We start from the raw sequence: 12,027 nt of genomic DNA, 5'->3' as shown, positions 1-12,027 counted from the left end.
GGCGGGCTAATTTCAGATGGGCTGTTCTGCAGTGATCGGTAAGGTGCTCTGACAACTGATGCTTAAAGTTAGTGAGGAGATAAGTGTCTCCAGCTTCGAGAGATTTTTGCAATTTGTTCCAGTCATTGGCGGCAGAGAACTGGAAGGAATTCACGGCCAAGGAGGTGTTGGCTTTGGGGATGACCAGTGAGATATACCTGCTGGAGCCGCAGGCTACGGGTGGGTGTTGCTATGGTGACCAATGAGCTAAGATAAGGTGGGGATTTGCCTAGCAGTGATTTATAGATGGCCTGGAGCCAGTGGGTTTGGCGACGAATATGTAGTGAGGACCAGCCAACAAGAGCGTACAGGTCACAGTGGTGTGTATTATATGGGGCTTTGGAGACAAAACGGATGGCACTGTGATAGACTACATCCAATTTGCTGAGTAGAGTGTTGGAGGCTATTTTGTAAAATGACATCACCGGAGTCAAGGATCGGTAGGATAGTCAGTTTAACGAGGGCATGTTTGGCAAGCATGAGTGAAGGAGGCTTTGTTGCGAAATAGGAAACCCGATTCTAGATTTAACTTTGGATTGGAGATTCTTAATGTGAGTCTGGAAGGAGAGTTTACAGTCTAACCAGACACCTAGATATTTGTAGTTGTCCACATACTCTGGTCAGGGGACCCGTCAAGAGTAGTGATTTTAGTCGGGTTGGGCGGGTACAAGCAGCGTTCGGTTGAAGAGCATGCATTTAGTTTTACTAGTGTTTAAGAGCAGTTGGAGGCTACTGAAGGAGTGTTGTATGGCATTGAAGCTTCGTTTGGAGGTTTGTTAACACAGTGTCCAATGAAGGGCCAGATTATACAAAATGGTGTCGTCTGCTAGAGGTGGATCTGAGAGTCCCCCAGCAAGAGCGCGTCATTGATATACACCCAGAAAGAGTCGGCCCGAGAATGAACCCTGTGGCACCCCCATAGAGACTGCCATAGGTCCAGACAACAGGCCCTCCGCGATTTGACACATTGAACTCTATCTGAGAAGTAGTTGGTGAACCAGGCGAGGCAGTCATTTGAGAAACCAAGGCTATTTAGTCTGCCAGAATAAGAATTCGGTTGACAGAGTCGAAAGCCTTGGCCAGGTCAATGAAACGGCTGCACAGTACTGTCTATCTATCGATCGCGGTTATAATATCGTTTAGGACCTTGAGCGTGGCTGAAGTGCACCCATGACCAGCTCGGAAACCGGATTGCATAGCGGAGAAGGTACGGTGGGATTCGAAATGGTCGGGATCTGTTTCTTTACTTGGCTTTCAAAAACTTTTTGAAAGGCAGGCAGGATGGATATGGGTCTGTAACAGTTTGGATCTAGAGTGTCACCCCCTTTGAAGAGGGGGATGACTGCGGCAGCTTTCCAATCTCTGGGGATCTCAGACGTTACGAAAGAGAGTTGAACAGGGCTAGTAATAGGGTTGCGAAGCAATTTCAGCGGCTAGTTTTAGAAAGAAAGGGTCCAGATTGTCTAGCCCAGATGATTTGTAAGGGTCCAGATTTTGCAGCTCTTTCGAACATCAGCTGTCTGGATTTGTGTGAAGGAGAAGCGGGGGCATGGGCAAGTTGCAGCGGAGGGTGCAGAGCTGGTGGCCAGGGTAGTGGTAGCCAGGTGGAAAGCATGGCCAGCCGTAGCAAAATGCTTGTTGAAATTCTCGATTATTGTAGATTTATCGGTGGTGATAGTGTTTCCTAGCCTCAGTGCAGTGGGCAGCTGGGAGGAAGTGCTCTTATTTTCCATGGACTTTACATTGTCCCAAAACTTTTGGAGTTAGTGCTACAGGATGCAAATTTCTGTTTGAAAAAGTTAGCCTTTGCTTTCCTAACTGCTTGTGTATATTGATTCCTAACTTCCCTGAAAAGTTGCATATCGCGGGGGCTATTTGATGCTAATGCAGTACGCCACAGGATGTTTTTGTGCTGGTAAAGGGCAGTCAGAGTCTGAGGAGAACCAGGGGCTATATCGGTTCTTAGTTCTGTATTTTTGAATGGGGCATGTTTATTTAAGATTGAGAGGAAATTACTTTTAAAGAACAACCAGGCATCCTCTACTGACGGAATGAGATCTATATCCATCCAGGATACCTGGGCCAGGTCAATTAGGAAGGCCTGCTCGCTGAAGTGTTTTTGGGTGCGTTTGACAGTGATGAGGGTGGTCGTTTGACCGCGGACCCGTTCGGACGCAGGCAATAAGGCAGTGATCGCTGAGATCCTGGTTGAAGACAGCGGAGGTGTATTTAGAGGGTAAGTTAGTCAGGATGATATCTATGAGGGTACCCATGTTTACGGATTTAGGGTTGTACCTGGTAGGTTCGTTGATAATTTGTGTGAGATTGAGGGCATCTAGTTTAGATTGTAGGATGGCCGGGGTGTTAAGCAGATCCCAATTTAGGTCACCAAGCAGTACGAACTCTGAGGATAGATGGGGGCAATCAATTCACATATGGTGTCCAGGGCACAGCTGGGGGCTGAGGGGTCTGTAGCAAGCGGCAACAGTGAGAGATGTATTTCTGGAAAGGTGGATTTTTAGAAGTAGAAGCTCAAACTGTTTGGGCACAGACCTGGATAGTATGATAGAGCTCTGCAGGCTATCTCTACAGTAGATTGCAACTCCACCCCCTTTGGCAGTTCTATCTAGACGGAAAATGTTATAGTTGGGGATGGACATTTCAGAATTTTTTGGTGGCCTTCCTAAGCCAGGATTCAGACACTGCTAGAACATCAGGGTTGGCGAGTGTGCTAACGCAGTGAATAACTCAAACTTAGGAAGGAGGCTTCTGATATTTACGTGCAGAAAACCAAGACTTTTACGGTTACAGAAGTCAACAAATGATAGCTCCTGGGGAGTAGGAGTGATACTGGGGGCTGCAGGGCCTGGGTTAGCCTCTACATCACCAGAGGAACAGAGGATGACTAGAATAAGGATACGACTAAAGGCTTTAAGAACTGGTCTTCTAGTGCGTTGGGTACATAGAATAAAGGGGGCAGTTCTCCGGGCGTTGTAGAAAAGATTCAGGGCATTATGTACAGAAAAGGATATGGAAGGATATGAGTACAGTTCAGGTAACCCTAAGCATTGGGTAACAATGAAAGAGATAGCCTCACTGGAGCCACCCCGATTGAGCCGGTCTCGGCGTGTATGGGGGTGGAACAAAGGAACTATTTGAGGCAGTTTGAGAGGGACTAGGGTTCTACAGTGAAATTGTATAATAAGAACTAACCCAAACAGCAATAGGCAAGGCATAATTGACATGGGAGAGAGGCATAAAGCAGTCACAGGTGTTATTAGAGAGACTAAAACAACAACTGGAAATAGCGATAACGTTTGGGCTAATGCTAAACAGAATAAACAGGACAGGGTACCGTGTAAAGGAACAGTCCAGCAGGCATCAGCTGTGCAGCTGAGTGATCATAAGGTCCAGTGAACAGCAATATGTGAGTCCGAGGCAGTTCAAATTGGTTCTTCAGCACAGCTAGCTAGCAGGGAGCACAGCTAGCAGGGAGCACAGTTGTAGTTTGCGTGTAGCTAGCGGGCCGGGGATGACTCTGTTAACATCCATGGACTCAGAGAATGTCAGTGTCATTTACATAGTCAGGAGCTATGCTGCTGGACTCTATTAACATCCATGGACTCAGAGAATGTCATTGTCATTTATATAGTCAGGAGCTATGCTGCTGGACTCTGTTAACATCCATGGACTCAGAGAGAATGTCGTGTCATTTACATAGTCAGGAGCTATGCTGCTGGACTCTGTTAACATCCATGGACTCAGAGAATGTCAGTGTCATTTACATAGTCAGGAGCTGTTCTGCTGGACTCTGTTAACATCCATGGACTCAGAGAATGTCAGTGTCATTTATATAGTCAGGAGCTATGCTGCTGACTCTGTTAACATCCATGGACTCAGAGAATGTCAGTGTCATTTATATAGTCAGGAGCTATGCTGCTGGACTCTGTTAACATCCATGGACTCGGAATGTCAGTGTCATTTATATAGTCAGGAGCTGTGCTGCATTTATTGTCGGAGCTGTTCTGCTGGACTCTATTAACATCCATGGACTCAGAGAATGTCAGTGTCATTTATATAGTCAGGAGCTATGCTGCTGGACTCTGTTAACATCCATGGACTCAGAGAATGTCAGTGTCATTTATATAGTCAGGAGCTATGCTGCTGGACTCTATTAACATCCATGGACTCAGAGAATGTCAGTGTCATTTATATAGTCAGGAGCTATGCTGCTGGACTCTGTTAACATCCATGGACTCAGAGAATGTCAGTGTCATTTACATAGTCAGGAGCTATGCTGCTGGACTCTGTTAACATCCATGGACTCAGAGAATGTCAGTGTCATTTATATAGTCAGGAGCTGTGCTGCATTTATATAGTCAGGAGCTGTTCTGCTAGACTCTATTAACATCCATGGACTCAGAGAATGTCAGTGTCATTTACATAGTCAGGAGCTATGCTGCTGGACTCTGTTAACATCCATGGACTCAGAGAATGTCAGTGTCATTTATATAGTCAGGAGCTATGCTGCTGGACTCTGTTAACATCCATGGACTCAGAGAATGTCAGTGTCATTTATATAGTCAGGAGCTGTGCTGCTTTGGCTGTTCTGGACTCTATTAACATCCATGGACTCAGAGAATGTCAGTGTCATTTATATAGTCAGGAGCTGTTCTGCTAGACTCTATTAACATCCATGGACTCAGAGAATGTCAGTGTCATTTATATAGTCAGGAGCTGTTCTGCTAGACTCTGTTAACATCCATGGACTCAGAGAATGTCAGTGTCATTTATATAGTCAGGAGCTGTTCTGCTGGACTCTATTAACATCCATAGACTCAGAGAATGTCAGTGTCATTTATATAGTCAGGAGCTGTGCTGCTGGACTCTGTTAACATCCATGGACTCAGAGAATGTCAGTGTCATTTATATAGTCAGGAGCTATGCTGCATTTATATAGTCAGGAGCTGTTCTGCTGGACTCTGTTAACATCCATGGACTCAGAGAATGTCAGTGTCATTTATATAGTCAGGAGCTGTGCTGCTTTTTCAGGACTTCTGCATTTATATAGACTCAGAGAATGTCTGCATTTATATAGTCAGGAGCTATGCTGCTGGACTCTATTAACATCCATGGACTCAGAGAATGTCAGTGTCATTTATATAGTCAGGAGCTATGCTGCATTTATATAGTCAGGAGCTGTGCTGCTGGACTCTGTTAACATCCATGGACTCAGAGAATGTCAGTGTCATTTATATAGTCAGGAGCTATGCTGCTGGACTCTGTTAACATCCATGGACTCAGAGAATGTCAGTGTCATTTATATAGTCAGGAGCTGTTCTGCTGGACTCTATTAACATCCATGGACTCAGAGAATGTCAGTGTCATTTATATAGTCAGGAGCTGTTCTGCTAGACTCTATTAACATCCATGGACTCAGAGAATGTCAGTGTCATTTATATAGTCAGGAGCTGTTCTGCTGGACTCTGTTAACATCCATGGACTCAGAGAATGTCAGTGTCATTTATATAGTCAGGAGCTGTTCTGCTGACTCTGTTAACATCCATGGCTCAGGAGTGTCAGCTGTCATTTATATAGTCAGGAGCTGTTCTGCTGGACTCTGTTAACATCCATGGACTCAGAGAATGTCAGTGTCATTTATATAGTCAGGAGCTGTTCTGCTGGACTCTATTAACATCCATGGACTCAGAGAATGTCAGTGTCATTTATATAGTCAGGAGCTGTGCTGCTGCTCTGTTAACATCCATCTATTTATATAGTCAGGAGCTGTTCTGCTGGACTCTGTTAACATCCATGGACTCAGAGAATGTCAGTGTCATTTATATAGTCAGGAGCTATGCTTCTGGACTCTTTATCATAGTCAGGAGCTGTCAGCTGTCATTTATATAGTCAGGAGCTGTTCTGCTGGACTCTATTAACATCCATGGACTCAGAGAATGTCAGTGTCATTTATATAGTCAGGAGCTGTGCTGCATTTATATAGTCAGGAGCTGTTCTGCTAGACTCTATTAACTCCATAATGGATAGACTCTCTTTCTTTCTTTTTCTTTGTTCTTGTTTGTCATTTTCTTTAAATGTGATTGTCCGCTTGGTCTGTAATCTTCTGTGATTTTCAATCATGTCTGGCTGTGTTATGATGGTTTTAATATGGGGGACTGAGGAGATTTGGATGTGAATATAGCATGTCCATTACTTTAATTAATAGTCCATGAAACAGTCTTTAATAGGTGTGTCCCTTTTAGAGTTATGGGGGTCAATCATCTGTTGTCTTAGAACTCAGATCTATCAAGTACCGAATGATCGCCTTGATTTCATTTCATATAACAAACATCTCCATCTCTCTCTCTCTCTCTCTCTCTCTCTCTCTCTCTCTCTCTCTCTCTCTCTCTCTTCCCTCCCCACCTCTCCTCCTCCAGCCCTCCCCAAGCCCCCCCAACCTCTCTCATAGTGACTGAGACCACAGCCACCAATGTGACCCTCTCCTGGGACTCTGGGAACCCTGAACCTGTGTCCTTCTACATTATCCAGTACCGGCCTAAAACCACCTACAAAGGCTTCCAAGAGGTAGGTTCCAATGCTTCACTGGGTTACAACATGGTTAGGGTTGCAAAATCCCGGTCACTTTCCCCAAATTCCCAGGTTTTTCAGAAATCCTGGTTCGAGGACTCCAGATTTCCTGCTTTTTCCCCCTCCTGATTCTGGGAAACACCAAGGTTGATAGTTCTGTAAGTAGCTTTGGATATACTGTAAGTGTTCGCTAAATAACCATATTATGATATTGTAGGTGGACGGAGTAGCTACCACCCGTTACAGCATCGGCGGGCTCAGCCCCTACTCAGAGTATGAGTTCCGTGTGATGGCGGTGAACAACATTGGGCGGGGCCACCCTCTGACCCGGTAGAGACACGTACGGGGAGCAGGCTCCCTCTTCACCCCCCACTGTATGTCCAGGTCCGCATGATATCTTTCTCCCACTTGATGGTCGAATGGGAACCACCCGAGGAACCTAACGGACAGATCATGGGGGTAAGATGAAAATGAATATGTCTTATGTAGGCTTAATGAAGGATTCCTAGACACTTCACAGCATGTGAATATGAATGCGTCCCAAATGGCATCCTAATCCCTATATAGTGAACTACTTTTGACCAGAGTCATATGGGCCATTTGGGACACAGCTTTTTGTCTTATGAAGGCTTAATGATAGATGTTTCACAAGTCCTTTATAAGCAAATGTCATACGTACAGTGCCTTCAGAAAGTATTCATACCGCTTGACCGTTCCACGTTTTGTTGTGTTACTGCCTGAATTCAAAATAGATTGAATTGATTTTGTTGCTCTCCACCAATCTACACACAATACCCCATAATGACGAAGTCAAAACATGTTTTTAGAAATGTTTGCAAATGTATTGAAAATGCAATACAGAAATATCTAATGTACATAAGTAATCACACCCCTGAGTCAATACATGTTATGTCAATACCGGAGTGCCCACCCGGTCCCTCCCCTGTGGTGTTTAGTTGGCGCGGTCGGAGTCCGCGCCTTTAGGGGGGGGTACTGTCACGCCCTGGCTCTGGGGACACTGTTATGTTGAGCCAGGGTGTGAAATTCTATGTTTGTATTTCTATGTTGGCCTGAGTGACTCCCAATCAGAGGCAACGAGTGTCAGCTGGTTGTCTCTGATTGGGAGCCATATTTAACTGTCTGTCTTTCACTTTGTGTTTGTGGTTTCTTGTTCTATTTTGGTTTGTGTTTAACCGTAGACATCACGTTATCGTCCGTTGTTTTGATCGTGTGATCAGTATTATTAATAAATATGTACGCATTCAACGCTGCGCCTTGGTCTCTCCCTGACGATCGTGACAGTTGAATCTGTGTTTGAAATTCACTGCTTGACTGAGGGACCTTACAGATAAGTACAGAGATGAGGGTAATCATTTAAAAAATGTTAAACACTATTATCACTCACGGAATGAGTCCATGCAACTAATTATGTGACTTGTTAAGCACATTTTACTCCTGAACTTATTTAGGCTTGCCATAACAAAGGGGTTGAATACTTATTGACTCAAGACATTTCAGCTGTTCATTGTTTATTAATTTGTTCAAATGTCTACAAACATAATTCCACTTTGACATTATGGGGTATTGTGTGTAGGCCAGTGACACAAAATCTCAACTTAATCCATTTTAAATTCAGGCTGTACCACAATGTCACGAATTCCGCCGAGGCTGCTCCTCCTCCTTGTTCGGGCAGGCTTCGGCGTTCGTCGTCCCCGGAGTACTAGCTGCCACCGTTTGATGTTATCTATGTTTGTTTGGTTTTGTCTGATTAGTGCACCTGTTCCTTATCACGTTATTGATTATGTCACCTATAAGTTTCCTTTGGTTTTGTTTGTAGTTGTGTGTTGTTGTACGCCTGTCTGTTGGTGTAGGTCATTTTGTTTTCTTATTGTTAGTGCTGTTCGCTCTTTACGCACTGTTCTGTGTATTCGCTCGTCTCCTGTTTATGAGGCCCGTTGGATTTGTATTTTGCTCCTGTGACTATTAAAGTCGGATCGACTAAGCTTCTGTGTCCTGCGCCTGACTCCAACACCGCATCCACATCAACCTTTTGACACACAAAACAATGTGGAAAAAGTCAAGGGTGTGAATACTTTCTGAAGGCACTGTATACAGAATAAGGTATGATATAACAGTTGTTTTCTAACTAAATAAGATGTAAAACAATCAAACAAATATACAAATCATTAAGAAATACAGACACTATTTAAAAGCCTTTGGGTGATTAATAAAGAACTATATTGTCTTATCTTATCATATCTTAAAAAAGCTTATATTTTTATAAAAAGTCTCAATTGGTACAGGTCATTTCGACTGTTGCTTTTTCAAATGTTGAATGTAATGATTTCTTTGTAACTATCACCAGGTACCGTGTGTACTACGACACAGACAAGAATGACACTCTGAGTGGGTGGAAGAAACACAGCACTGAAGACAGCCAAGTGACCATCATATCAGAGCTGTATCCTAACATCATCTACAATCTCAGGGTGTTGGGGTTCACCTCTGTAGGGGACGGACCGCCCTCGGAAATACTGCAGTTCAAGTCTCGGTATGGAGGTGAGAGAGGAAGTGTGTGTTAGGGTGGAGTGTGTGTTAGGGTGGAGTGTATGTCCTCTCCTCACAGAACACTATCTAACCCTGACCTCTCCTCTCCTCTCCTCTCCTCTCCTCTCCTCTCCTCTCCTCTCAACACAGAACAGAATCTAACCCTGACCTCCACACTCTCTCTCCTCTCCTCTCCTCTCCTCTCAACACAGAACAGTATCTAACCCTGTCCTCCACACTCCCTCTCCTCTCCTCTCCTCTCCTCTCCTCTCCTCACAGAACAGATTCTAACCCTGACCTCCACACTCTCCTCTCCTCTCCTCTCCTCACAGAACAGATTCTAACCCTGACCTCCACACTCCCTCTCCTCTCCTCTCCTCTCCTCACAGAACAGATTCTAACCCTGACCTCCACACTCTCCTCTCCTCTCCTCTCCTCTCCTCACAGAACACTATCTAACCCTGACCTCCACCCTCTCCTCTCCTCTCCTCTCCTCTCCTCAACACAGAACAGTATCTAACCCTGTCCTCCACACTCCCTCTCCTCTCCTCTCCCCTCTCCTCTCCCTCTCAACACAGAACAGTATCTGTCCTTGACCTCCACACTCTGGCTCCTCTCCTCTCCTCTCAACACAGAACAGTATCTAACCCTGACCTCCACACTCCCTCTCCTCTCCTCTCCTCTCCTCTCCTCTCCTCTCCTCTCCTCTCCTCTCCTCTCCTCTCCTCTCCTCTCCTCTCCTCTCCTCTCCTCTCCTCTCCTCTCCTCTCCTCTCCTCTCCTCTCCTCTCCTCTCCTCTCCTCTCCTCTCAACACAGAACAGTATCTGTCCCTGACCTCCACACTCTCTCTCCTCCTCTTGAGATCCCATCTTAACATTCTCCTCTCTCCTCTCCTCTTCTCCTCAGTACGTTGTATCCCTCCTCGGTTCTCCATCCCACCTACCAACCATGAGGTGATGCCTGGGAGCAGTGTCAATCTGATTTGTGTTGCTAAGGGAACGCCCGTGCCCTATGTCAAGTGGTTAAAGGGAGAAATTGAACTCACCAAGGTCTTTACTTTCACCGTTACTGTTTTGCTTATACTTTTTTACCATGTTCATTCATTTTTTATTCTGTTTTATTCTGGCTTTTATTACTACAGCACAATGATATGCAGTCTCTGTATGAATTGTGTTGAATTAAGTTTAAAGGAGGGGAAGTATAGAAATAAAGCACATAGAACGGATGTACCGCTTATCAGACTTGCTTTCAATGCTAATGCTAAAGATCTATTACTTGCATTTCTATCTGAAATATGTCAGGTCAGACACAAAGCAAGATAATGGATCTTTAGGATTCTTCTTATTTAGGAGGATGAGATGCCCATTGGTTGGAATATTCTGAAGTTGACAATCGTCAAAGAGTCAGCCAACTACACCTGCGTGGCCATGTCATCACTGGGCATGATCAAGGCTACCGCTCAGGTCTCCGTCAAAGGTGAGGGGTCAAAGGTCAAGCAGTGTGTGTGTGTGTCTTTCACTCTCTTTTGGCTTTCAGGACATATTTTAGTTAGTCAGGCGGTGTGTGTGTTTGAATCAAGACAACATGCTGGCTAGGTCAGTGGAGGACACAGTTTCTGAGTCCCAAATGGAATCCTATTCCCTATGTACCCTGATAGTAGTGCACTATATAGGGAATAGGGTGCCATTTGGGACACAGACTGTAAGGATCTCACGGTGAGTAATCTGCTCTGGGACGGACTGTGTGTTATCACGTACATTTTTTTTACATTTACATTTTAGTCATTTAGCAGACGCTCTTATCCAGAGCGACTTACAGGAGCAATTAGGGTTAAGTGCCTTGCTCAAGGGCACATTAACGTCATTTAGCAGACGCTCTTAGCCAGAGCGACTCACAAATTGGTGCGTTCACCCTATAGCCAGTGGGATAACCACTTTACAATTTGGGGGGGGGTTAGAAGGAATACTTTATCCTATCCCAGGTATTCCTTAAAGAGGTGGGGTTTCAAATGTCTCCGGAAGGTGGTGAGTGACTCCGCTGTCCTGGCGTCGTGAGGGAGCTTGTTCCACCATTGGGGTGCCAGAGCAGCGAACAGTTTTGACTGGGCTGAGCGGGAGCTATGCTTCCGCAGAGGAAGGGAGCCAGCAGGCCAGAGGTGGATGAACGCAATGCCCTCGTTTGGGTGTAGGGACTGATCAGAGCCTGAAGGTACAGAGGTGCCGTTCCCCTCACTGCTCCATAGGCAAGCACCATGGTCTTGTAGCGGATGCGAGCTTCAACTGGAAGCCAGTGGAGTGTGCGGAGGAGGGGGGTGACGTGAGAGAACTTGGGAAGGTTGAACACCAGACGGGCTGCGGCATTCTGGATGAGTTGTAGGGGTTTAATGGCACAGGCAGGGAGGCCAGCCAACAGCGAGTTGCAGTAGTCCAGACGGGAGATGACAAGTGCCTGGACCAGGACCTGCGCCGCTTCCTGTGTAAGGCAGGGTCGCACTCTCCGAATGTTGTAGAGCATGAACCTGCAGGAGCGGGTCACCGCCTTGATGTTGGCGGAGAACGACAGGGTGTTGTCCAGGGTCACGCCTAGGCTCTTCGCACTCTGGGAGGATGACACAGCGGAGTTGTCTACCGTGATGGCGAGATCATGGAACGGGCAGTCCTTCCCGGGGAGGAAGAGCAGCTCCGTCTTGCCAGGGTTCAGCTTGAGGTGGTGATCCGTCATCCATACTGATATGTCTGCCAGACATGCAGAGATGCGATTCGCCACCTGGTTATCAGAAGGGGGAAAGGAGAAGATTAGTTGTGTATCGTCAGCGTAGCAATGATAGGAAAGGCCATGTGAGGATATGACAG

At 45.7% G+C, this 12,027-nt stretch overlaps 1 protein-coding gene across 2 annotated transcripts in view; it reads left to right on the top strand.

The window, feature by feature from the left end:
- Positions 1 to 12,027, top strand: part of LOC121578357 (receptor-type tyrosine-protein phosphatase F) — a 231,295-nt gene that overhangs the window by 205,767 nt on the left and 13,501 nt on the right. Inside the window, exons 1-4 of one of the 2 annotated variants that reach the window (XM_045223272.1) lie at positions 7,001 to 7,086; positions 8,994 to 9,186; positions 10,082 to 10,224; positions 10,525 to 10,651. In XM_045223272.1, coding sequence (XP_045079207.1) covers positions 7,018 to 7,086; positions 8,994 to 9,186; positions 10,082 to 10,224; positions 10,525 to 10,651 — 532 coding nt within the window. In that variant the 5' untranslated portion in view covers positions 7,001 to 7,017. Of the gene's footprint in view, positions 1 to 7,000; positions 7,087 to 8,992; positions 9,187 to 10,081; positions 10,225 to 10,524; positions 10,652 to 12,027 lie in introns of those variants that run through there. The other variant, XM_045223274.1, reaches the window with a different exon arrangement.

This window comes from Coregonus clupeaformis, chromosome 1 (assembly GCF_020615455.1).
Source record: "Coregonus clupeaformis isolate EN_2021a chromosome 1, ASM2061545v1, whole genome shotgun sequence".
Classification (NCBI taxonomy): Eukaryota; Metazoa; Chordata; class Actinopteri; order Salmoniformes; family Salmonidae; genus Coregonus; species Coregonus clupeaformis.
This window is presented reverse-complemented; position numbering and strand designations above follow the sequence as displayed.